Consider the following 25,237-nt stretch of genomic DNA (forward strand, 5'->3'; position numbering starts at 1 on the left):
AACAGCAATTAACACACCGCGTTTTTTAAATTAGACCATCTGACTGTGAATTGCACTCAGTGACCATCATTTTAATGGCGTCAAACATGAATTGAAGCATCAAAATTAAATAATAAGCGTCAGAATATTTTAATACGAATCCCGCAGTGCTGTTTTCTTTTAAATAAAAAAGCGTTTTGAATAATATAATGAAAATCCTCATTGATGTTAATAACAACCCGCATCGCTGTTTTTGTTTATGGATAAAATTGGTCTTACGATTATTTTGATAAAAGTCCCTCAGTGCTGTTTCCCTTTATAGAAAAAATTGGTACTATGGTTTGCTTAAAGAAAACCCTCAGTGCTATTTTTTTCAACAACTGATATTTGGGTTCAAAACAGATTTTGAACAGATTGCTAAAATAATAAAGCAAATGCAAAAAACATTTCAAGAAATTTTCCGAAGTGTATTCTAGTGCGATGAGCATCTAAATTGGAACACGGAAATGGTCGGATCCAGCTAATAAAGACTGCAACATGTGAATATATTTAATTAAAGCCGTTTTTGACTCAAAAGAAAGTATTTACTGAGGGTTTTTTCACAAAAAAATACGTCATATAGTTCATCAGTCATTGTTCATCACTCCTTTTTCATCAGCTTAATTGTATCTTGATGATTTCCTTCAATTTTGAGCAGATTTGAACTAGTTTCCCGTACTGTTACTGTTGTCCGCAAAAGCCTGTAAAGCCCTTTTTTAAAACATGGGAGAGCGGACAATGCTGAATTCAGTTAGCAGGTTTGCTTGCTCAGAATGTAGGATTGGCGGCGTAATGAAGAAAAATTTTCCTTACTGAAACAAGCTATCAAAAACGCATAAATTTGTACCTGATTTTTGTCGAATGAATTCTTCCGTCCACATTGAAAGTCAATATGAAATCTACTTCAATTATTTAAATTGGTGCTTCTTGTTTCTTGCTTGCCTCAAAAGTTTTTTAGGCATGACTTAAAAGCTCAAAGTGCAAAGATTGTGATTACACTTTTAATTTGAATTTTTAACTGCTTGACTGGCAATTTTTGACCCCAGGCTGAATTAAATATACCTGTCCCAACACCAAAAATATGCTGTTTATATTTGTTACGATAATTTTGTCATCTGTTCTTGCAGTTTTCTTGTGCTAATGCTTTTCTCACTTATTACTGTTCATCAAGGGAATTCAAAAATATTTAGCTCGAATTGTCTCGGCGGTTTCAGAAGCTGTATCCAAAATATCTTAAATTGGATTCCAACACCTCTACCCCCTCCACTTCCAGTTGTCGCCTCTCGATGCCACATGCCACTAATATCGCGAAATTCACAATGGCATGGCCAGACATTGCCCAATAAAAACAAACTTGATAGCCTAGATATTAAACACCGAATTTCATTTTCACCCCACAGTAACCCAACGGTAACCCCACAAAAACCCCACAGTAACTCCACAGTAACTCGAATTTCAACTTCACCCCACAGTAACCCAACAGTAACCCCACAGTAACCCGAATTCCAACTTCACCCCCACGGTAACCCTACAGTAACCCCACAGTAACCCCACAGTAACTCGAATTTTAACTTCACCCCACAGTAACCCCACAGTAGCCCCACTGTAACCCGAATTTCAACTTCACCCCGCAGTAACCCAACAGTAACCCCACAGTAACCCCACAGTAACCCCACAGTAACTCGAATTTCAACTTCACCCCACAGTAACCCAACAGTTACCCCACAGTAACCCGAATTGCAACTTCACCCCCACGGTAACCCTACAGTAACCCCACAGTAACCCCACAGTAACTCGAATTTTAACTTCACCCCACAGTAACCCCACAGTAACCCCACTGTAACCCGAATTTCAACTTCACCCCGCAGTAACCCAACATTAACCCCACAGTAACCCCACAGTAACCCCACAGTAACTCGAGTTTCAACTTCACCCCACAGTAACCCAACAGTAGCCCCACAGTAACCCTAATTGCAACTTCACCCCCACGGTAACCCAACAGTAACCCCACAGTAACTCGAATTTCAACTTCACCCCACAGTAACCCCACAGTAACCCTACAGTAACCCCACAGTAACTCGAATTTCAACTTCACCCCACAGTAACCCAACAGTAACCCCACAGTAACCCCACAGTAACTCGAATTTCAACTTCACCCCACAGTAACCCAACAGTAACCCTACAGTAACCCGAATTGCAACTTCACCCCCACGGTAACCCAACAGATTTACAAACCTTTAGGATCTGAATATTGTTTCGAAAGAAACGAACTCTTAAATGGAAAACTGGAAAAATTATTCATTTTCTTGCTAGATTATTGTGGCAAAATGTTTGTAGATATCCTAATCACTCAATCATGCGAATTATAACTCCCATACAATCGAGTTTATAATTCACGATCCGATGCGTTCACCCTTATTCCATCGTTATTAAGCAAAAATAAGGACCTAAAGCCAATTCCACTCACAATTAGCAGAGGAAAAGCATTGTAATTTTGAGGAAATCAGTTTTTCTACACTCTTTGCACTTTTTAGTCCAGCCTTATTACACTCTTAAAATTACACTGTAATTACATTCTTCAGTCCAGTTCTATTACACTCGTTTCCCTGGTGAGTTAAAGCAAAAAGGAATGTACAATATCCACTGAAAGTGTAAAAAATACTTAAAACAAGCTGGCTGTGCTGCATTATTGAAAATATTCAAGGAACACCTAAATTTAGAGCTAGCTAGCACTGTAGATTAATAAATTCATAAACGCATATGTTCAGGCTTTCGTGTGCTTTTCAGATGGTTTCCGGGCAGAGGATTTTACCGCAAAATAACGGGGAAAAGAGTGTAAAGAGTGTGAAAATGTGTTTGGACAGTCATTGCTACTTTTAATAAGGGTGGAAAAAGTGGGAAAAAGATTGTAATTATAAGAAAAAGGGCAGAAAGAGTGTAATAAAAAGATTAAATCGAGTATATTGAAAGTGTAAAGAAAGTTAATGTTGTGTAATTAAACCGATTGTAAATTGAACTAATTCCACCTTTATTTCAAATTTAATTCTTCCTTTTGCACTTTTTTTTCCAATTTTTCCACCCATATTAAGGTAGCACTAACGGTGTAAACATATTTTCACTCTGTACGTTCTTATCTCCGTAACTTTTTGTTAAAATTATGGATCCGGGTTTCTGCGCAAACTGGCTTAGACTAGCGTGCGTCCAGTTGGCGTTGATTAATTGAAGAATTTCTTCGTCAATTGGTTGACAATTAAGTTAAAATGTGGATGTGCCGGCTCAGATCATTATGTGCAAATGAATATTACCGAGCCTGCATGTCACACTTCCAGTTAAATCAAAGAATAAATTAAACCGAATTGGCGTTGAAAAGTTTCCACTCATATAAAATTTTCCCAGCACTTTTGAGAAAAATATTGATGTATTTTGAACTGTCAAAAAATCAAACCTCTAAATGAATTATTTATTGCCACAATAGTGAACTGTTGAGACCTGCCATAAAATTAGGGTCCTGCAGTTTAGACCTGCCGGACCATTGGGGCCTACACAAATAATGATAAACTTTAAAAAAACGAAAACAATATTTACGGACGAACTAAATGGTCAAATAACTTATTCAAAGAAGCTCTTAGCAACAAAGTAACAACTGAATCCTACCCTAAATAAATCAACCTGTACTTTACTTAAAAGCGGATGCCACTTGCTCAAAAATCAATTGGATTTTGAAACCGAACAAATCTCGAAACAAAAACAGCCGTCAGTTTTCTACTAAACAATGGATTCACTTGTAACTGCTTGAGATTTAACATCACTTGTCTTTAGAGACACTTAGTAATAAAACTAAAACTAACTAATAACAGTAACAACGAATACAGCCAAGACTAAAATACCACAAAGAAGCACAAAGTTTGTATGCAAATAAAGCATGAGATACTAAGAGAAAAATTTTGAAACAGATTTTGTGTACATAACTCGAACATCATTAGGACTGGCTTCCAAAATGGTAATATCAAAACACAACAAAAAAACGAGGAGAACATTGACCTGTTTCAAAAGCCCACAACTTAATTTTATCGAAACTCAGTGTCAAAGATATAAAAATGTCATCCAAAACGCAAAACAGATAAACATTTTTAATATCTTCTCGACAAATTGGATGAAATTTTCAACATTTATGACTCTAAAATGTTTTTTGAGAAAAAAAAGAAAAATTACAACTCATCTTGATTCCTTTAAACAAGAATATTCAAAGGCATTAACACCATCAACGGTCAATTATTAGATTAAAATAAGCAACCGAATGAGTACCTAAATAGGGACCTACACTTTAGAAGGAAGCTATTGAGACTCTCAATTAATCACACAAATTCACATAGCTACAAAAAACATCAATTACAGGCAAAATCTAAAAACTTAGAAAAACAATTGTGAGAAAAGTGTTACAATAATCAAAAACGTTCACTATCCACTAGAAATGTTTTATATGTCTAATTGAGCTTCCTTTCAGCAGCAATGGGACCTGTAGATTGTGTGAGATTGAGAGAAGTGAACGAAAAACAATCACAACTACAGGCAAGTAGTTAAGAATATCAAAAAACTTTCATGAAAACCCATAGTATAATAATAGTATATTGTCGTTAATTAAACCATAAAACCGCAAATAGATTACAATTTGCTTTGCTAAAAATAATTTGATGCTGTTCCTTAATTGCACTACGTTACAAGTTGACAGAAATAAAGTTATGAAGGCGGCAATTTCAAAAACTCAAGGATGTTTTCAGAGACAAAATTTTCCACGTCATTGGAGCCCTTAGTTACAAAAATCTCCACAAAAGTTAATTTTGGTTTCACTAGAGAGAATCTGTGACCTGTTTTTAATAAAACTAAACAACAACTTGGCAAAAACCAGGTGAAAATAAAGGCAAAGTATTACACATAGTTGCTTAGTATAGACTAACGTGCAAAAGGAAATCTGAATATATCAAGACAAATCATGCTTTTTGTTAAACCTCAAATGAAATTAGTGAAAAGCCGGCTATGTGTTAGTTCCAGAACGTTTTCTTAAGAAAAGGAGCTAAAATAGCCCTCATATTGCTATACATTTTTTTTGTGTGCGATTTTCTTTCTTTACTACCGGGAAAGTCGTAAACTAAGAGATATAGAAGCATTTTTCATGCTGTCTTCAATTAAAAATGAGAATAAAAACGGTGAACTTTTTAAAATATAGCAAAAGTTTTAACCAATGGAGCCTGTTCAAATAATTCACTAAGTCGTTATTGTTTTTGAACGTAAATCCAAATACACTTTTGATAACATTTTTTTCATATTTTCAGCAAAATGGTCAAAAATTGAACAAGAATGAGGAAAAACGTGAATCTTTTGAACCAATCACCGGGAAAGTCTGTACTACAATCACAGGGAAAGTCGGTACTACAATCAATTGCTTAACATCTGAAGCAATTGACTGAACCAAAAAAGCAGGCACCGTTGAGCATAGTATTCTGTCTTCCTCTAAGGTGTGACCGGAATGAAAAAGTTTCCTTACCGAAAGAAACACTAAAAATTGTATACAAGTTTAACTGATTTTTAATAAGTTCTTCAGTAAACGTCAGATGTTAAAACAAAATCTAAGAACCAAAAAACAGCCCAGTTGAGCATATTGTTCATTCCCGCTCTAAAGTGGTCGGAATGAAAAAGTTTCCTTACTGAAAGAAGCACTAAAATTGTATACAACTTTAACTGATTTATAATGAGTTCTTCAGTTCTTAAGTAAACGTCAGATGTTAAAACGGAATCCATTTCTCTTTCCTATCTAAATTGATCCCGTTGGAAAAAATTTTGATTGCTTCAAAAGATACATTTACGCATGTTCTAGAAGTTATTTGAACAAAATTTTGATTAAAATTTTGGTTTATTTTTCATTTTTTCATTTGCTAGATGGGTAAAATTTGAACACAGGTTTAATTTAATTTACTTGTTGAAAAACATAAATGGTCATCTTGTATTAACTTTTTATGGTACTATTGTTACCTTCTCTTGCATTTTTTGCACACTGGTTTTTCTCAGTTATTACTGTTTACGAAAGTGAATTCGGTTTGCTCGCATTGTCTTGTCGGTTTTTAAATCTAGCCAAACGTAAAGAGCTCTATCTTCAAAGAGCGGTTATAAAATACTTCAGAACGCTTTCGAATCAAAACTTTTCAAATATATTGTGCTTGTATGTACACGTTCTAGCTTCTTTAACCACGATGTGTTAAAAAGCAATAAATCAAGCGCATAGTTTTGTTTTTACTTTTTGCCATCAGGGATCCATAACACAATAAAATACTTTCAAAGTAGACATAAACTTCAAAATACCTCACGTTAAGAGATCTCCGGTGTTATGTTGTAAGAGGCGTTGTCGATTTTTTCGGCACACTGAATTCGGGACTAGTTTTTTGTTTGATTTAACAACTTAGTTTTCGAACAATGTTTAAACGCCATTGTTGTGAAAAAAATTTTATGGTTGAGATAATAGTTAAAATCTAACTAGTTGATATTTTGTAGATTTGTTATTGTTTGTATCACGCAGTGCTTTGGCCCTTCCCGTCTAAATATTTAACATAAACATCGCACTCTAAATTCTTCTCGAGTCTGAAGCAAACAAACATAAAATTTTTTATTGTTTTGGTTTGTTAAGTTAAATTTACTTAATATTATCTTTGTAATATCCGGACTGGAAAACGTTTCCCATATTTTCCCAGCTTTTTGCAATCACTTTTTATTGTTACGCGGCTTTTTCGAAAAAAAGTTATTTCTTTACTTTAGTGGTTAACTTTCAAGTTTTTTTACATTTCTCGATTTATTTTATTTTCTATGTTTATTTTTGCTCCCTTTGTTTATCAAAATTGATACAATCGAAATACAACTAAATTATCAACTCATTCATAGATCTAATTAATCACGTACAATTTCTGGGTTCGATTTGGGCAAAATTGAGCAACCTTATTTGGATTTTTTTCTGGGCCAGTCTAAATGTCGGGAGGTGGTGGTCCTGGATACTATCCGGATGAGCCGGGCAGATACAGGTCTTACTACGATGCCCTATACGGACCCAATCCCCTTATACACCAGGTACACAAAACGGGGCTCAAAAATTCTGTTTCCCACTTCAACATAAAAACTAATATTTGGGACTAACTATCATGCAAAAGCACGCCCTCCTTTTCCAACAAATGAAAATAAACCCTGAAAAAAACTTTCATCTTTTCAGCAAGACTTTTTCTCTGAAAAGCGTTTCCAAAATCAATCGCGACGCAATTCAAAATTAACACTGTCTTACGTAATTTTTCTACCGTAGCAGAAATTTTGCGGTCGAACAATCACTTTGTAATTTTACTTTGATAAATATGATTTGAGTAGTATACTAAAATGCACGTATTGTCACGGGGGGGGGGGGGGACATCCCCCCCCCCCGTGACAAATCGTGCATAACGTTTTGTCACCGGTGGGGACGTCCCCACTCGTGACAAATCGTGCGGTACATTTTTGAGGTCGAAAAATTTTGTCTCTCAATTTTGCCGGTGGACAAAATTTTGTAAAATTTTCTCAAATTTGAGGGGGACAAAAACTTGTAAAATTTTTGTCAATTTTGTGCGGTGAGAAAAACTTGTGAAATTTTTGCCAAATTTGTTCGGTGGGCAAAAACTTACGATATTTCCAGCTATTTTGTGCGGGGAATAAAAACTTGTTAAAATTTCACAGTTTTCTGGAATTATTGAAAAACTTGTGAAAATTTTGCAATTTTTGGGGGTCCCTTAAGTTGGTTTTAAAAATTAAAAATTCTTAAACCCTTTTTTAGACAAAAAGACTATTCATGGGTTTTCAAAAGACAGAAAATTTACTAACCTTTTCATTATTTCAATCTCTTGATCAGTTTTATGTAAAATAACTACATTTAAACGAAAATGGAGTCAAATTTTGGTGGTTTTGATCCAACATCTGGTTTTGATCCATCATCTGGTTTTAATTTGATAGTTTTATTGCCCATATGTAATCCCAGATTAGGGAGTGTGGGCAGATTAGAAAACCAATAAAATTTAAGTGCCAGGGCTCCAAATTGAGAATTGTTGTGTCTGATAAGATATTTGCAGCGTCCAAGGTGAAAAGAATGCAACTTTGCAGAAAATGAGAAGAAATATACGTATGAAATGCACAAAATAAATGCTCGAAACTGTATGAAATGTTCCAAAAAAGTACTGAAAAAGTGTTTGAAAATGTGCGGTAAAGCAATTCATATACCACAATTGTATGACGGGAGAGTTAAAAATCGAGAAAAAAATAGTGTATTTTTAGAGTAAAAATTGTTGTTTTTGAACAATTTTATGCAAAATACTTCCTCACAAAGCAATTCCATTATGCACAAACTGTTTTGCATTGTAAATGACAACAAGTGCAGACCAGTAAATTGTGTAAAACAAGGTGTTTGAGGGACAATGCAAATGTGATCACGTAATATAGTGTAAAACTTGGGGAAAACTATAAAAATGACAAAATTTTAACGGGAAAAACTGATGTCCGACTGAACCTTACTGCGTAACTTAGGCAAAATGATAGAATGAGCAGTCTATTTCCCTTAAGTACTTAAGAAAACTAACTTCTATTTTTTTGTGAATGATATTCTAATTTTTTCTTTACATTAATAAACAGTTTTCCTGTTCTGTTTTTGTTCACCAAAAATCTTCATAGCACTAACAATAACTTAACTAAAGCTGTATGTCTACAGTGTTTATCAATTTTTATCTAATCTGCACTTGTTTTTTCCGACCTGTGATTGGTTGAAAGCTGACTGAAGATTAATTTTAGACTGGTGCATATGACAAAATATGTTTTTGATTTTTGTTTGTTTTGCAAGTTTTGGTCTAGTCTTTTGTGATTGTTTGGCCGAGTTTTAGGAATTATTATGTCTACTACATGTGCCAACATATGTCTTTCATTTCCATAAGCAATTCAGTGTGGTCGTCTCAACTTCTCTGATTGGTCAGTCGGGTTTAGTCTTGTCTTTATTACTGTCTTGCACATGTTTGAACACGTATTGTTTTATTATCAAAGACAAGGTGTGTTCTCTTTTATTTACATAAGCAATTCAGTGTGGTCGTCTCCGCTTCTCCGATTGGTCAGTCGAGTTTAGCCTTTATTATCGCCTTGCACGTGTTTGAACACGTATTGTTTTATTATCAAAGACACGGTGTGGTCACAAGTTTGAGTTTGTATTTAAAAAGAAAGTAGTATTTCGTCGTCTCAAGATTACTTTGATTTTTATCACGATATAGCGCGTTCTGACAAACGATATGTAGTTGCCTGTGTGAAAACATATGATAATACTGGAACTTATATATCGCTGAATTTTTTCAAAAAAGAGAACGGAGACAACGAATTTCGTTTCAACCAAAAACTCACTCTCTCTATGCAGGAATTGGAGCAAATGGGAGAAAATATAGATGCTTTTAGAAAAATAGCTCTCTCAAAATTTGCGAACGAGCAGAGCAGCTCTGGCAAAAGGAAGTTACAGCCTGGTTCCAGTTTAGAAACGAATGGTCAAAATCGTAGCTGCAGATTCAAAAAATCAAAAAAAACCTCAGAGAGTGATAAAGAGAATTAAATAGCAAATGAAAATGGTTGAAGCAACGTTTGAGCGTACAACTGATTATTTTCGACAATTCCAAAAACTTTATCGATATTTTATTTGCAATAGTGAGCCTCAATTTGATTCTAATCTTACAAAAAACTTCGCATACAGCCAGCACAAAAATGAAGATCATTGCAAAATACAACAATTTCATTACCATGTCATTGCTGCTGTTGATCAATTACCGCAGTCCTTCAAGGATACTTCTTTTAAACCATATACAATACCATGTCTCTTCACTTGTTTTCAATTGCTCATTCAGGGTTCTTCTCACATAGTGCATTATGGCGAGGTGATGGAAAAACTTCAAGAGGCAGTCAGTTACAACTATCAGCACAATCTAGCTGTTTCAGTTTCTAAGAAAAAATTACCAATTGTAAACATGCTAATGACACAGGATGTTCAAACGCAAACTGACTTTTTACCTATTTGCACTATTGATAGATTTTATAGTTTTTATAATGGTTGTATGTACGGTGAGCTTTCCAAAATACTTGATATATTAAATAGTGGCTATGGTTGTTTGCATGTTGATAATAGTTTGATTTTGATAAATTTTAATATGGAATTGAAATCTTTTAATTAACAATTGTCTTGTTCTCTTGTCTTTGAAGAAATAATTGAGCAAAAAAAGTTAATTAAAAAATGCTAGAGCATATGGTTAGCAAAACGTAGCAAATCGTTCATGTTCAACATCAAAGGATATTCATAACCAAACATCACATGTGCAATATAAAAGCAAAATGTCCAAAAGGTTTTGAGTTTTGATTTTGAACTGGCTTAAGTTTGAGTATTTGAGTTACTTCATTGTAAAATTTTAACAGTCGGCAATACAATAATTGGTAGTTTTGTATCGGGATTCCAAGCGGATCTGCCAAATAAACTTTGTTTTTGTGAAACAAAAGAACCATCCAATGACTTCCTGCATGTTGCGACTGTGAAACATTGACTATGATAAATCCTTCTCTTGTTAACATTGGGAAATTGTCCGCGGCAAAAACTCCATAAAAATAATGCTTCAAATGAATACATTTTCCCAACAAATAGCGTATTTCATCACTCTCCATCTGTGGGGTAGGTGATAATCAAGTTTTTTGTCACCTATCGTTCCGAATTAACATAGAATGTTGAGCTTCTTTCACCCAGAAATAGAATTTCTACGTTGGCTGCCAATGTTCCGTCAAATGTAAGTTGAACTGAAATTGAGCAATTTGTAAGTTCTGGATGAACGAAATCATGAGAAGCCTCTTGCGTTGATGTTAAATCAAAAACTAGAATAAATTTGGGATAATTGTCCAGAGTTATGCCATGCCCACTTTTGTCAAGAAAATCTAGGGCTTCTAGAGTATTGAAATAAATGCGGTGGTTGAAAGTTGTTGAGACAGGAGTTCCAACAATAGGTTGACCATTTCGATAAACAACAATTTGGCTCAAGTTGAATTTCAGGTAGTGAAAAGGATTTGTGCGATTAGTTCCGAGGTATGCTTGATTTGTTGCCATTGCAATTATCATACGCCGTACAGGTTCTTTCGAGAAAATATCCTCATGGCTCCATCTTCTCATTCCAGTTGTAGCTAAAAAAGTTCGCGGCAATACTTCTGTATAGCGATACACGGCAGGTGTTTTTAGTAGAGTTTTCTCAATTGCCGTCAAATCATGATCCGCTATTGTCATTTTTCTAACGTAGACATTAGCTTCAATTATTTTGACTTTGTAATGTTTGTTTGACTCTGAAATTACAGCAAAATCATTTGTAGACCTTCTAAATGAAATTCGCAGAGTAACACCACTAAGTAAGTGTTTATCACAAGTTAAAATATCACTCGCCGGCTTTCCAATAAAACAGTTTTCCTGGCAATTAGCAACAAGAGCTTTTCTGGCCGCTACGTTGTCCGGGCGACCGTCGGCGCCATCAATTTTAGCTGGCTCATCCTCGTAATAATATCCCTGACAAACTAGCCATGTTCTTTTGCAGTTTTTCCTGACGAAAATTCCGTTTCAATGAATGCTTTGTTGAAACGGAATTTTCTTGAATGCGTTGTTGCTAAAGTATGGCGCGTCTGTATTTGTAGCATCAGTTCCTGTTCTTAAATCGCCGTCATTGTTTCGGGAGATTTTACATTTAATTTCGAGGAGAAGTTTCTGTAAATCTATGAAATTGTTTCTATCGCCCAAAACTTCAAACTCAAGCATTGGACCGTCCGGTGAATATGATGGTCCGACTTTTTGAGTAAAAGCATTGTCAAAAGTAATAAGCAGAGGTTGTTTTTCAAACAAATCAGGTGTGGTGTGTGTTGCCTCTGCGGGCAGTAAATTATTAATCATTTTGAACTTTAGAAAAGAAATTTGACCGACTTCTCGTCAAGGGCTTCCTCTTACGAATGCCTTGTTTTGGGTTCTCACCGTTGGTTTTTAATTTACGTATTCTTTTTGATCCGCCCACTTGTTTTCTCACAGTTTAATGCACAGTCGATTTTAATGCTTGTTTTGGAGACTTTTTCTTTGTAACAACCTCTACCAGCTCAGGAGCTGCTTGAACAATTAATTCACGTCCAATCTTTTTGACTACAGGCCAAAGAAACTTTCTTGCAATCGGCAATGCCGCTCTGCCAATACCTGCTGCTAAAGCCCCAAAACCGCTTCCTCGTTGCCGATAGTGCCCTGAAAAGTATGGTGACACCGATTGCTGTTGATAGTAGGCTTCCATTTAGTCGAATTTTTTTTAAAATTTAAAGTCAAAATAACTTTTCCTGTTCCAGCGAATGGAACTAATTCTCCAGTTTCTGTCCGCAATTAAATTTCAATTGACTGAAAATTTTTTGATATTAATTTTTTGTATTCCAGGTTGCTGAAGACAATTCTGTGCGTTGGCTCTATTTCGCAGGGGCTACCGTTTTTCAGGCGTTGTTTTGAATCAATGACTCGAATAAGAGGAACTTTAGTATCACCTACGTATTGATACTCAATTTTGTTAACGTAAATAAAAATCAGTTGCTTCCCTGCAGACAAATCAAAAGGATAATCGCCAACAAAAGTTTTTTCTTCGTCATCAGCCATTGTCAGATTTTCAAAAGTGTCCAACATCTTGTATCCAATATGATAACCAGACCCACCATGAATACCGTTGAAACCTAGTATGCTTGGAATTTCGTTATCTGGAAAAGTAATTCCTTCGTTTTTACCAAAAAGAGGAATAAAACTCCGTTGATTTTGTTAAATTGAAAGCCAAAATGAGGCAATCCAGTAGCTGTTTTTAAGGATCTCAAAAGATGGTCACGGTTTTCATAGGAACTAGTTCCAATAATAGCTCGTTCTCCACCGTATGGTCTGGAGACAGCATCAAATGGAATACTTTTCTCAAAAAACTTAAGGCCTTCAGGAGAAAATATCTTTAAATCACTTTTGTTCACTTGATTTATTGTTGCCGGGAAGATAATTTCACTTAGTGCAACTGGCCAATCCTCCTCCAAATTAATTTCTTCATTGAAATATTTTTTGAATGAGAACAAGGTGTTTTGAGGAAAAAAATTCATAGAGTCTGATGAAACTAAGTGAACCGTGAATTCATTCATGTTTTGTTATTTCACTACTGTTGTTTCTAACTTTGACCAACTCTAATTCATAAAATTTTCCATTGACTGGCTCCTGGGATGCGTCAATGAGACTATAAATAGGAGGATTTGTTGTAGGTATATCGTAAATCTCAAAAACTTCGTTGGTAAATGTTTGCTTGTATCCTTTTCTAAAAGGAAGATCCGCTTTTGATGTTCGCACAAAGTCCGCAACGTAAGACTTTGGTCGGCAAACTAGAATTGCTGAATCATTAAAAATTAATGATATTATGTAAGGAACGTCTTTCTTTGTCACTTTATTCGGCGCCAATTTCGTTACTCTGTTGACTCTAAAGTTAATGGTTTGTACAAAGCTCTGCAATTGATTAATATACGAGTATGTCCATTTGTCCTCTAAATACTTGTATATCAAATTCTTGAGCGATCGTATATTTCTTTCCACAAATGCTGATTTTTTCTCGCTGAAAGTTTTATAAACTTCGATTTCATTTTTCTGACATAGAGTGCTGAAAGAGCCCTTAAATTCTGTACCAGCATCTATCCACACTTTTTTAGGTCGCTTGTTCCTTATCATTTTCTTAAACGCATCTGCTGTTGTTGTGGCGTACTTTGATTTTAAGGGTTCGACTCGTAGATAACGTGAGAGACAGTACACCGCAACCAATAAATATTTTACATCTTTGTTCTCTTTTCCTAATTTATCCACAAGAGCCAAGTCTAGCGACCAAATTTCGTTTACATCGTAGGCAATAACCTTCAGTGTTGGAAATTTTTTTCTATATTTTTTATGCTTTGTGTGGGCATTTTGGGGACAATTTCACTTTACTTGGTTTCAAGTTTGTGATTCTTTGTAGATTTTTTACGCTTCCTTATGCTGCGGGACCTTTCGTATATTTCAACTCAAGCAATTTTTTCTCATTCGTCAAAAGACTCCCAGTTCTTCTCCTCTTGCTGAGTTCTGTCTTCCTTCGAAGTTTCGAAACCACTTCCGGCGTCTGAGGATTCTTCTGTAAGTAATTGACTGGTTTCTTTGTGCTTGATTCCTTTTGGCGAAATAGTTTTCCTTTTCTTTTTTGGTTTGGCAGTTCTTTGAGTTCTTTTCCGGATCGCAATTTTAGCATTTCTGTTGATCACCAAGTCCTCTTTTATGTTTAAAACCTCAGGAATCTTAAAATAATCTGGATTACTTAGTTTTTTAGTTGGTTGTTGCAAATCATAGAGAAAAATAGGGACATTTATTCCTGTTGCTGTTCCGTCAACAATGAAATTTTCATTTTCGTCTATAACAAATTTTTTTGACTCTTTAATGAGGCTAACTATTTTCTCCGTCCTGTTGAATTTCGCTGGCACTAAAACGTTAAGATTTTGAAGCATTTTGTCTGCTTTCTTTTTTGACAACTCAGTGGGATCAATTGTTTCCCTTGTATCTAAAATTTCCTGGTACTCTTTATTAGTGTTTTCATTTGGTCGCATACGGTTCAAAAAGAAAATTGAGCACCTCTATGCTGAACTCTGGGATCAATTAGAATTTGTGAGGAATATGGTTGCTCTTTCATATATTGATTTTTGGGAGTCAAATTAAACTCTTCAGCAGTTGACGTGGTTTTACTCAAATGGATGAAACAAAATTTTATAATGAGTTGTATCAATTCGAAACCGGTTTTTGTCAGAAAAAGCGCTCGTCGTTTATCCATTGATGACATTTTCTTGAGAACACTTTGAAATATGTGTCTGTATTTTTCTAAGTCTCTTACTTTCACTCTAACATGACCCAGCATGACATTGTGAAGGCATTCACATAGAATCAGTATAACATCACTATCACAATCACGCAGGTTTTTCCTTAACTTTTTTGGTTGCAAATGCACCATTCGCTTCAGTATAGATAATTTTTTCTCTTTCATTGTTTAGAGAGGTTGTTTCTGCTTTATCAGATGGAAGGTAGAACACTGTAGGACCTGGCTCAGTAATATTTGAACAGTATCGTAAAGAATCCGAAGTTTTTGGATCAAGATCGATAAGCAAATGCTCAAATGGTTCTTTCGTTGCCAATTGATAGCAATGTTTTAAAAATTTAACAAGATTTAACTGCTTGCCTAAAAATTCGACTTGTTGAATATCGCGGGCTGATTTGAACAGAATGATGTGTGATGTGTTCAAGTCTATTGTACGAGACCACTTGCTCTGCTGATAATGATTGTGCTTTATGTAAATAACATTAATCTTTTTGTGACACCCTGCAGCGGCCAGCTTAACAAATTCTTTGTCGTTATAAATTTTTTCGCACGAGTCGTCGATTATCAAAAGACAGTTTTCAAAGTTATTCAAAAATTCTAAATTGGCATAATTTTTGAAAATAACTCCAAGTTTCTGCTCCATTTTGACGTATATTTGTTGCATTTCTCGGTATAAAAGTATAATGTGGTTAAATTTTGGGTAAAATGTGTTTCCACTCAACATTTTGAAAATTATCTCTGTTTTGCCACAACCTGAGGGCCCTACAACGGCCATGAAGACTCTATTTTGCGTAGATATAATATTATTGATAGTCTTGGATTTGGTAAAATGTATCCAACAAAACTTGACAATATGGATATCCAAACTGAGGTTTCTTCACATTTTGGGTTTAACACGCTTAATTTCACAATACAAAGTGATATTAGTAGTAAAATAACAAACATTTGCACAAAAAATACAACTTCCGAGCGTGGCAAAGTTGTTTGGTTACAAAATTTCCAAGACGATTTGCTGCTACTTTCTTTTTCAAAATAATTTTCCTCGGCAACGGCGTCAAATTGATCGACTTTTACTCCCTCCATCTAAACAAAAAAAAATCTTGTTAAAAAAGTATCAATTGGGTATCAGATTACATAAAACAACTCATAGCAATTAAGCTCAGTTAGAAAGTCTTTCATATGAACCATGAAGCACTCAGAGATTCTCTCAGTTTTGTTATAATGAACAATTTTGTGCACTCTTCCTTCCTTCACTAAGAGTTGAATCTCTTTTGGCAGTGAAGGATCATTTTTGTCAATTCCCTCACCTACCGGGTGCTTCGACATCAGTAAGAATTTCGGAGGACAGACTCTGGGTTGATTTTTTGACATTCTGCTTTCTCCACTGAAGAAAAGGTTCAATATAATACACTAAATGAGTGAATGAGCGAATTTCGTCCTCAGTCAGCAACAATTTAACTTTTCTCTGTAAAAACTGATTTCCGGTTTTTATGGTTTCGTCTTTGGAAATTGAAAGACTCAGATTCCCGTCCCCCGTAATCAAGGCACAAATTGTTGAACTCGGTGACAACGGTGCCTCCACTTTCGTAAATTCCTCTCTCATTGGTTAACCAGTTGAAATAGAAAATGGCTTTTTTTGCACAATGTTTGTTGAAAATGTTTTTGCCCTTTGAATGATTTTGACAATTTTGTGTAAAATAGTTCAAAGATATCGAAGGACACTCAAGTGAATTCAGATCAATAACAGGACATTCAAGCAATTCTGACAAAAATTTAACTTTTTCCGCTCCCTTAGCGTAGAATATTGCACCAGGATTCCGCAAGCGAACGCTTTGAATTATTTGTCTTAGATAAATATAGGGATAATTTCCTATGTCGCAATCAATACCGTGCAAATTTCTACTCAACCAACTGAAAGATTGCTTTTGTTGAGCTGTTAACTCAGTATAACTTGTTGGTGATAAAAAAGACACGCAGTCAAGGTAGTCTTCAGTACAAAATCCAAACTCTTTAAAAAGAAATATTTCTTTTCTGTGACGAAATCCTTCAACGTCTAACACAACCGTTTTGCTGCTCAGCATTCCAATAAGTGAAAAATTGACGGATGAAAAATCTTTATATATAAGCAAATTAATATTCCCGACAAATGCCCGCTAAAACAATTGCTGCTTTTCCACGGAAGCAAATAAGAATAACCAGGTCCTTGGTTATATATTTCGTATATGAAACCTCCTGCGTCGTGTAAAATAGCGTGCAAACGTAAAGTTTTTGATACTTTTAGATACTTGTCGAGAGATGAATTGTCGATGCCAATTAGACCTCCATATGGACGCAACTTTAGAGCAATATCATGATCAAAGCAGTCCAACTCACTAAAATATTCACTTGCTGCCAGGAAATAGTTTAATCTTACTGATTTTTCAGGATAAGATGTAGAAATGGATAAATATTTGTCGTGAATGTTTTCCGAACAGTTTCTACAAAGAACTGGTTGATCAAAACGCATGCCAAGTTTTTTTTCTCACTTACCAAACTGAAACTCAACAAAGTTTTTAATGCTTTTCGCTGAAGAGTCTAAAACATTTTTTATTAAAAATCTCTAAACAAAGAGTGAATAAGATTTTGTTATTCTAATAAAAGCGACAGACTTATTTATCGGGCTTTGAATTTTATAGTTTTAAACACTAAGAACCAATAACCGCAATGCTGACTGCATGTTGTATTTGTTTGTTCATGAATTCTCCAATTGGTTATGATAAGACATAGAACAACGCATTCGTATACTATGTAGTCACTCTCCTTTCGCCTTACTAGAACTAAGGTTAAATTTTAAAATTTTGCTGTATTTTGATTGGCTAAGATAAAAACCAAATATATCCAACTATTATGCTCTACGCGACAAGTATAGTTATTGCTGTTTTCTGATTGGCTAAGATAAAAACCAAATATATAAAACTATTATGCTCTACGTGACAAGTATGTTTTTGAGCTATTCTTAGAAGCAACACGCCTAAACATGTAGCAAAAACAATTGAACACAAATAATCATTTTCTTTCAATTCTTGCATACTGTTTGGTTGCTCACAAAATCCAAATCTTTTCTCTACAACAAACTGAAAACTGTTTGCAAACTCTTTTCACAGTCTTTCCTCATTTCTTTTTGTCTTTCTCCACTATTGATAACAATCTAATTATTCTCGAAACAAGATTGATACAAATTTCCTAAGTCTTAGAACAAATTGTTTTATCTTTTGATTATATAGAAAAGCTGACCAAAAGTTTTCACGACCTGACAAATTACCACAACAAATCATTAATTGCAGCATTGTCTTCAAAGCAATTATTCTGAAAGAACAGCAATGTCTCCGGTGGCAATTATTCTGAAAGAGGAGGCCAATCCCGATTTGAGAACAATAGCATATGAAACTTACAAAAAAGAGAAAGTCGTTATTGTTAAACAAGAGTTGCGGGACAACGAGTGGATTACAATTAACCCCATGGCGCTACCAATCGTAATTTTCGACTACATCCAATCATTCAGATTTGAAAAGGCGCTGATGAAAGGAGCACAGTACACGATCGATCATGTTACCGGCTACATAAGAGAATTTGTTTTCAATCCAGAGACGATTGATGAAAGTGTTAGGAAAATTCTTTATTACTGTGATATAAAAGAGATTCCTCTATACGAAAATCAGGAGGGCTATTGGAGGGACCTGGAAATTATTGATATTTTCTGGCGGATTCCAAAAAGCCCCGAAAGCCCAGACATTACAAGTCGGTCAAATTCTCCTCTACCAGACTCAACGCCAACTCCCTCAACTCCCAAGGTAGCGGAAGTTTCCATAATTGAGCTATTCTTAGAAGCAACACGCCTAAACATGTAGCAAAAACAATTGAACACAAATAATCATTTTCTTTCAATTCTTGCATACTGTTTGGTTGCTCACAAAATCCAAATCTTTTCTCTACAACAAACTGAAAATTGTTTGCAAACTCTTTTCACAGTCTTTTCTCATTTCTTTTTGTCTTTCTCCACTATTGATAACAATCTAATTATTCTCGAAACAAGATTGATACAAATTTCCTAAGTCTTAGAACAAATTGTTTTATCTTTTGATTATATAGAAAAGCTGACCAAAAGTTTTCACGACCTGACAAATTACCACAACAAATCATTAATTGCAGCATTGTCTTCAAAGCAATTATTCTGAAAGAACAGCAATGTCTCCGGTGGCAATTATTCTGAAAGAGGAGGCCAATCCCGATTTGAGAACAATAGCATATGAAATTTACAAAAAAGAGAAAGTCGTTATTGTTAAACAAGAGTTGCGGGACAACGAGTGGATTACAATTAACCACATGGCGCTACCAATTGTAATTTTCGACTACATCCAATCATTCAGATTTGAAAAGGCGCTGATGAAAGGAGCACAGTACACGATCGATCATGTTACCGGCTACATAAGAGAATTTGTTTTCAATCCAGAGACGATTGATGAAAATGTTAGGAAAATTCTTTACGACTATGATATCAAAGAGATTCCTCTATACGAAAATCAGGAGGGCTATTGGAGGGACCTGGAAATTATTGATAGTTTCTGGCGGATTCCAAAAAGCCACGAAAGCCCAGACATTACAAGTCGGTCAAATTCTCCTCTACCAGACTGAACGCCAACTCCCTCAACTCCCAAGGTAGTGGAAGTTTCCATAATTGCCAGCAGCAGTCTCGAGACGCCACCAGTGAGCCTTTGCTTTGCTCCAAAGAAACGAAAGCTGGATATCAACTTCTAACACTCATTTAAAGATATTGCTTCTTTTGTTTCTGAGACCTTCTAGTGTGAAGTCTATTTTGTTAGTATTGTTTGTTCCGTGTTATATAGCTTAATACTTCTTTCCATTTTTTGTCTCTACGCACAATGTTCCACTTGAAATTGAACTTTTGCTTCCACTCCACTTTTATCTCATACACAGTAAACAGTATACACATTCTATTGAACATGCGATATCGTGATAAACATCAAAGTAATCTTGAGACGACGACATACTACTCTCTTGTTAAATACAAACTCAAACTTGTGACCACACCGTGTCTTTGATAATAAAACAATACGTGTTCAAACATGTGCAAGACGATAATAAAGGCTAAACTCGACTGACCAATCAGAGAAGTGGAGACGACCACACTGAATTGCTTATGGTATTAAAAGAGACCACACCTTGTCTTTGATAATAAAACAATACGTGTTCAAACATGTGCAAGACAGTAATAAAGACAAGACTAAACCCGACTGACCAATCAGAGAAGTTGAGACGACCACACTGAATTGCTTATGGAAATGAAAGACATATGTTGGCACATGTAGTAGACATAATAATTCCTAAAACTCGGCCAAACAATCAGAAAAGACTAGACCAAAACTTGCAAAACAAACAAAAATCAAAAACATATTTTGTCATATGCACCAGTCTAAAATTAATCTTCAGTCAGCTTTCAACCAATCACAGGTCGGAAAAAACAAGTGCAGATTAGATAAAAATTGATAAACACTGTAGACATACAGCTTTAGTTAAGTTATTGTTAGTGCTATGAAGATTTTTGGTGAACAAAAACAGAACAGGAAAACTGTTTATTAATGTAAAGAAAAAATTAGAATATCATTCACAAAAAAATAGAAGTTAGTTTTCTTAAGTACTTAAGGGAAATAGACTGCTCATTCTATCATTTTGCCTAAGTTACGCAGTAAGGTTCAGTCGGACATCAGTTTTTCCCGTTAAAATTTTGTCATTTTTATAGTTTTCCCCAAGTTTTACACTATATTACGTGATCACATTTGCATTGTCCCTCAAACACCTTGTTTTACACAATTTACTGGTCTGCACTTGTTGTCATTTACAATGCAAAACAGTTTGTGCATAATGGAATTGCTTTGTGAGGAAGTATTTTGCATAAAATTGTTCAAAAACAACAATTTTTACTCTAAAAATACACTATTTTTTTCTCGATTTTTAACTCTCCCGTCATACAATTGTGGTATATGAATTGCTTTACCGCACATTTTCAAACACTTTTCAGTACTTTTTTGGAACATTTCATAAAGTTTCGAGCATTTATTTTTTCCATTTCATACGTATATTTCTTCTCATTTTCTGCAAAAATGCATTCTTTTCACCTTGGACGCTGCAAATATCTTATCAGACACAATAATTCTCAATTTGGAGCCCTGGCACTTAAATTTTATTGGTTTTCTAATCTGCCCACACTCCCTAATCTGGGATAACATATGGGCAATAAAACTATCAAATTAAAACCAGATGATGGATCAAAACCAGATGTTGGATCAAAACCACCAAAATTTGACTCCATTTTCGTTTAAATGTAGTTATTTTACATAAAACTTATCAAGAGATTGAAATAATGAAAAGGTTAGTAAATTTTCTCTCTTTTGAAAACCCATGAATAGTCTTTTGACTAAAAAAGGGTTTAAGAATTTTTAAATTTTAAAACCAACTTAAGGGACCCCCAAAAACTGCAAAATTTTCACAAGTTTTTCAATAATTCCAGAAAACTGTGAAATTTTAACAAGTTTTTATTCCCCGCACAAAATAGCTGGAAATATCGTAAGTTTTTGCCCACCAAACAAATTCGGCAAAAATTTCAAAAGTTTTTCTCACCGCACAAAATTGACAAAAATTTTACAAGTTTTTGTCCCCCACAAATGTGAGAAAATTTTGTCCCCGGCACAAATCGAGAAAATTTTTACAGGTTTTTGTCCCCCAGCAAAACTGAGAGACAAAATTTTTCGACTCAAAACTGTACCGCACGATTTGTCACGGGTGGGGACGTCCCCCCGTGACAATACGTGCATTTTAGTATACTACTGATTTGTTTGATTTGTATGATATCTAAGTAGTCATACAAAGGTCATGTATGGTTTTCTGGAAACCATACACGAATCATGCAAAATTTTTGACAGCCCCAAAACTTTATATTCTTCATTTTCAGAGTGCATTCATATTGAATATATTGAATATATAACTATATAATCAGATAGAGATTTTGTTGCTTCTTTCACATAAACAGGCACTTATAGGTATCAACTGGCTTCAGCAAATATCAGATCTTTAGTCATATATGTATAAACCTATGTTTCATTTAGTACCAATCTTTGCGCTTCAGGTTCTTTGATAGTGATGCAGGGGAGTCACATAAGTGATCTCAGTCGATAAAAACTTAAAATATAAGTGGAAGGAATTGAAGGATGTACAGGGTATAATTATAGCTCTGAATGAGTAATGATACATAGACTTTTCTATGAGACTTGCCCAGTACTGATATCGACTTGGTGCTAAATACGGGGTAGGATTATTGGTAATCATAATAGGATCTTATATGATTTGTTGGTAATCATACAAGGATAATATACGATTTCTTGGTAATCATATAAGGATCATATATGATTTCTTAGATTTCATACCAGGATCGTACTAAGAAATCAAGTAGGCACATTTTGTAATGTATGATCCTTACATGATATCAAACAAGTTTCAACCCAGTCAGGTGAAAATATTGTTCAAGAATAGGAAGTTTCAGTTTCAGTTTTGAAACCCATCTTAACGCAGTTGTGTTATAGAAGGGCTTTTCAACAGTTCAATGTGATGACAAGACATGGTCTTAAAAGGCGCTGCTGGGCCGTTCCATCTCCATTTATATTTTATTATACATGATGGTGGTTTTGTACTTTCACGTAAAATAATAGATAATTCAATGATCCCACTATTGGCAGTATTAAAAAACTGGATTACAAGTTCCAATGACTCAACCAACTGGTTTAAACTTGTCACCGATACAATAATTGACCTTTGGCTACTGTTCTCTCACAACAAAATTTGAAACTTTGGCAATTTTTTTCAAAAATCTGCTTTTGAATACGAAACAGAAAACAGTTTCGTATCTCTGTTAATATTAAAAGTTTTGCATCATTTAAAAAATTCATTTAAAACTTCATCAACTGGAAAAATTTTTTGCGTACGTTATACAAAGTGTAAGTTTTTTCGCAAAATCTTTTACCACTGCTGAGCAGCGGCAATTCGTATGTTTAGATCAGTTGTAATAGACCACTTGTCATCTTTTTGTCAGTGCCTATGCCGCGATGAATTTTTTACATCATGAATTTGGAATTAAACTATAGAATTTGAATGTATGCTAGGCTCCCATTGTCAACAGACAATGCAAAAACAGTTTTTATCTTTTTAAAACTTAGAAAACTACTGTTAACACTAAAAAAGACATTTTAGATTACCAAAAATTAAGTAAATCTTAATTTTGGATGTTTTTGTTATTCGTGCTAGCCACTTGCATATATCTGATGATGCTGATAGCAGATACCTTGACTTGAAACATTTATAAGTTTGTCTCTCGCAATTTTTTATTCAAATTTTCTGCACTATGCGATGTTAACGCATATTATTTTGCAAAAAATAGATTTTTTTCCCACGTAATTTACCCTTAAAGTTACTATAAATGATCCATGTAAAATTATTTTAATTTCACTTTGTGCAGGTTAATTGCAGGCAACTTTTGTAGGAGGACAACACGAAATAGTTAACTTACTTGCAATTGGGCAGATAGTGTGCAGGTAGCGCGCGGAAACGCTAACTACGAGCACAATTCAGGTCACTTCAGCTGATTTTTAATTATATTTTTAATTGGACCATCTTTTACAAATAAATGTCGGGTTGGGGTTGCCTTGTAAAAAATTCCAGCTGTGTCTCTGCACAGTCATGAAAATTTTTAGCTTCATTATCAACTAAATAGAGAGAATTAAAAATACGCAGCAATATTCTGCTGAGAGAATGCATTACGTTGACGTTCGTTCGTGCAATTGTTTATAGAAATGAAGCGCACCAAAGACTGTATTCTGGGAGCCCAGCAAAACAAGAGACACAAAAACATCGAGACAGAGGCCCTCTTATGAAAGAACGTCAATAAAATGTGTACTCGCAGCAGAAACTTGATGCGTGCCTTAAATGGCAGATTAAATTTCAAAAAGTTTTTTCCGTGAGTTCTTGGACTCAATGAGTTTTTTCTTCTTTATAATTCTGTAGATAATTTTTTCAAACAATACCGACCCAAAATTCTGTATATTTTTATACCTTTAACGTTAGATGGAAAACTGAGTGTAAAGATCGGGGTTTTTGTTACTGATTCCAATTACAAAGTAAGAAAAAAAGTGAGAAATAGTAAGGAAAAGTTTTGAAATTCGGTAACATTTTTAATTCAAATAAAGAATTCTTCTTGATAACAGAAGCTGAAGCTGTGACGGTATCAGAAAACAAGTAAAAGTAATCTTTGAGCAGAAGTTAGCCTTTATTCTTTTCTAAATTGCTAATTCCTTTCTTAATTGGTGAAAATGGGATAAAACTTTAAAGAGTTTTTTTCCCCAAACTTTTATGAAAAATATTTCTTAAATATATTTTTTTCTATTTTACTATTTTAAATCAATGATGTGTTTGTGTGTTTTAGCAGCAGTATCCAGAGTACAGGTCAAATTGGATGCCACCTCCTCCACCCCCTCCGCCTCCTCCTTTTGCATCTAGATACTACATGCCACCAATAGCCCCACCAGCACAAAGGCCAGGTCAGTCATTACCAAGTCGGGAAAAAAATTGATAACCTTGATCAAAATATGCCCAGCCATTATTGAAATCCAAAAAAAGACTTTTTGAAATGAATTAGCTGAAATTTCCACGTTTTACAACCCTAATCTTGCATCTCTGACAGTCGAATTTTGGATATTTGATACGGGTACCAAAACACTATAAATATATAAAATTCTGTTATGTTACATGGCAAGAGAAAACTGCAGTTTTATCATACTCTTGATTTATTTTTCTCGTAACAATTTTGTTCTTTACTAGAAAACCCACTCAATTGATTTTTACTACTTATCCACATGGTTTTTGTGTTATATCTCTCATCTGTCAAACGAAAAAGACAATTAAATGGAAGTGCTTTCAATGCATTAATTGAGTCTTTCCGATGAATAGGCAGTCAGCGTAATTTAAAATCTCACTTAAGTCAACTATTCACAATATCGTCAGGTGAAACTTTGATTAAGCATGATCAAACTATCAAATTAGTTGTTTTTTTTTAGTTTCTGAGAACTCTTAAGCAGTTTTATTTTGTCAAAAGTCAAAAGTTTGATGAATTTTCACATTTTTTTGTCAGCCCCAGTGATAAGCAT

General features: G+C 34.7%; 1 protein-coding gene across 2 annotated transcripts in view; it reads left to right on the plus strand.

The window, feature by feature from the left end:
- The first annotated feature begins 6,158 nt into the window (after positions 1 to 6,158).
- The window catches only part of LOC142353685 (uncharacterized), a 41,297-nt gene continuing 22,218 nt past the window's right edge, over positions 6,159 to 25,237 (plus strand). The window contains exons 1-2 of one of the 2 annotated variants that reach the window (XM_075405994.1): positions 6,159 to 7,128; positions 24,517 to 24,631. In XM_075405994.1, coding sequence (XP_075262109.1) covers positions 7,030 to 7,128; positions 24,517 to 24,631 — 214 coding nt within the window. In that variant the 5' untranslated portion in view covers positions 6,159 to 7,029. The remainder of the gene's footprint in view (positions 7,129 to 24,516; positions 24,632 to 25,237) is intronic. The other variant, XM_075405995.1, reaches the window with a different exon arrangement.

The sequence above is a fragment of the Convolutriloba macropyga genome, chromosome 14 (genome assembly GCF_964194025.1).
Source record: "Convolutriloba macropyga chromosome 14, txConMacr16.3, whole genome shotgun sequence".
Lineage (NCBI taxonomy): Eukaryota > Metazoa > Xenacoelomorpha > Acoela > Convolutidae > Convolutriloba > Convolutriloba macropyga.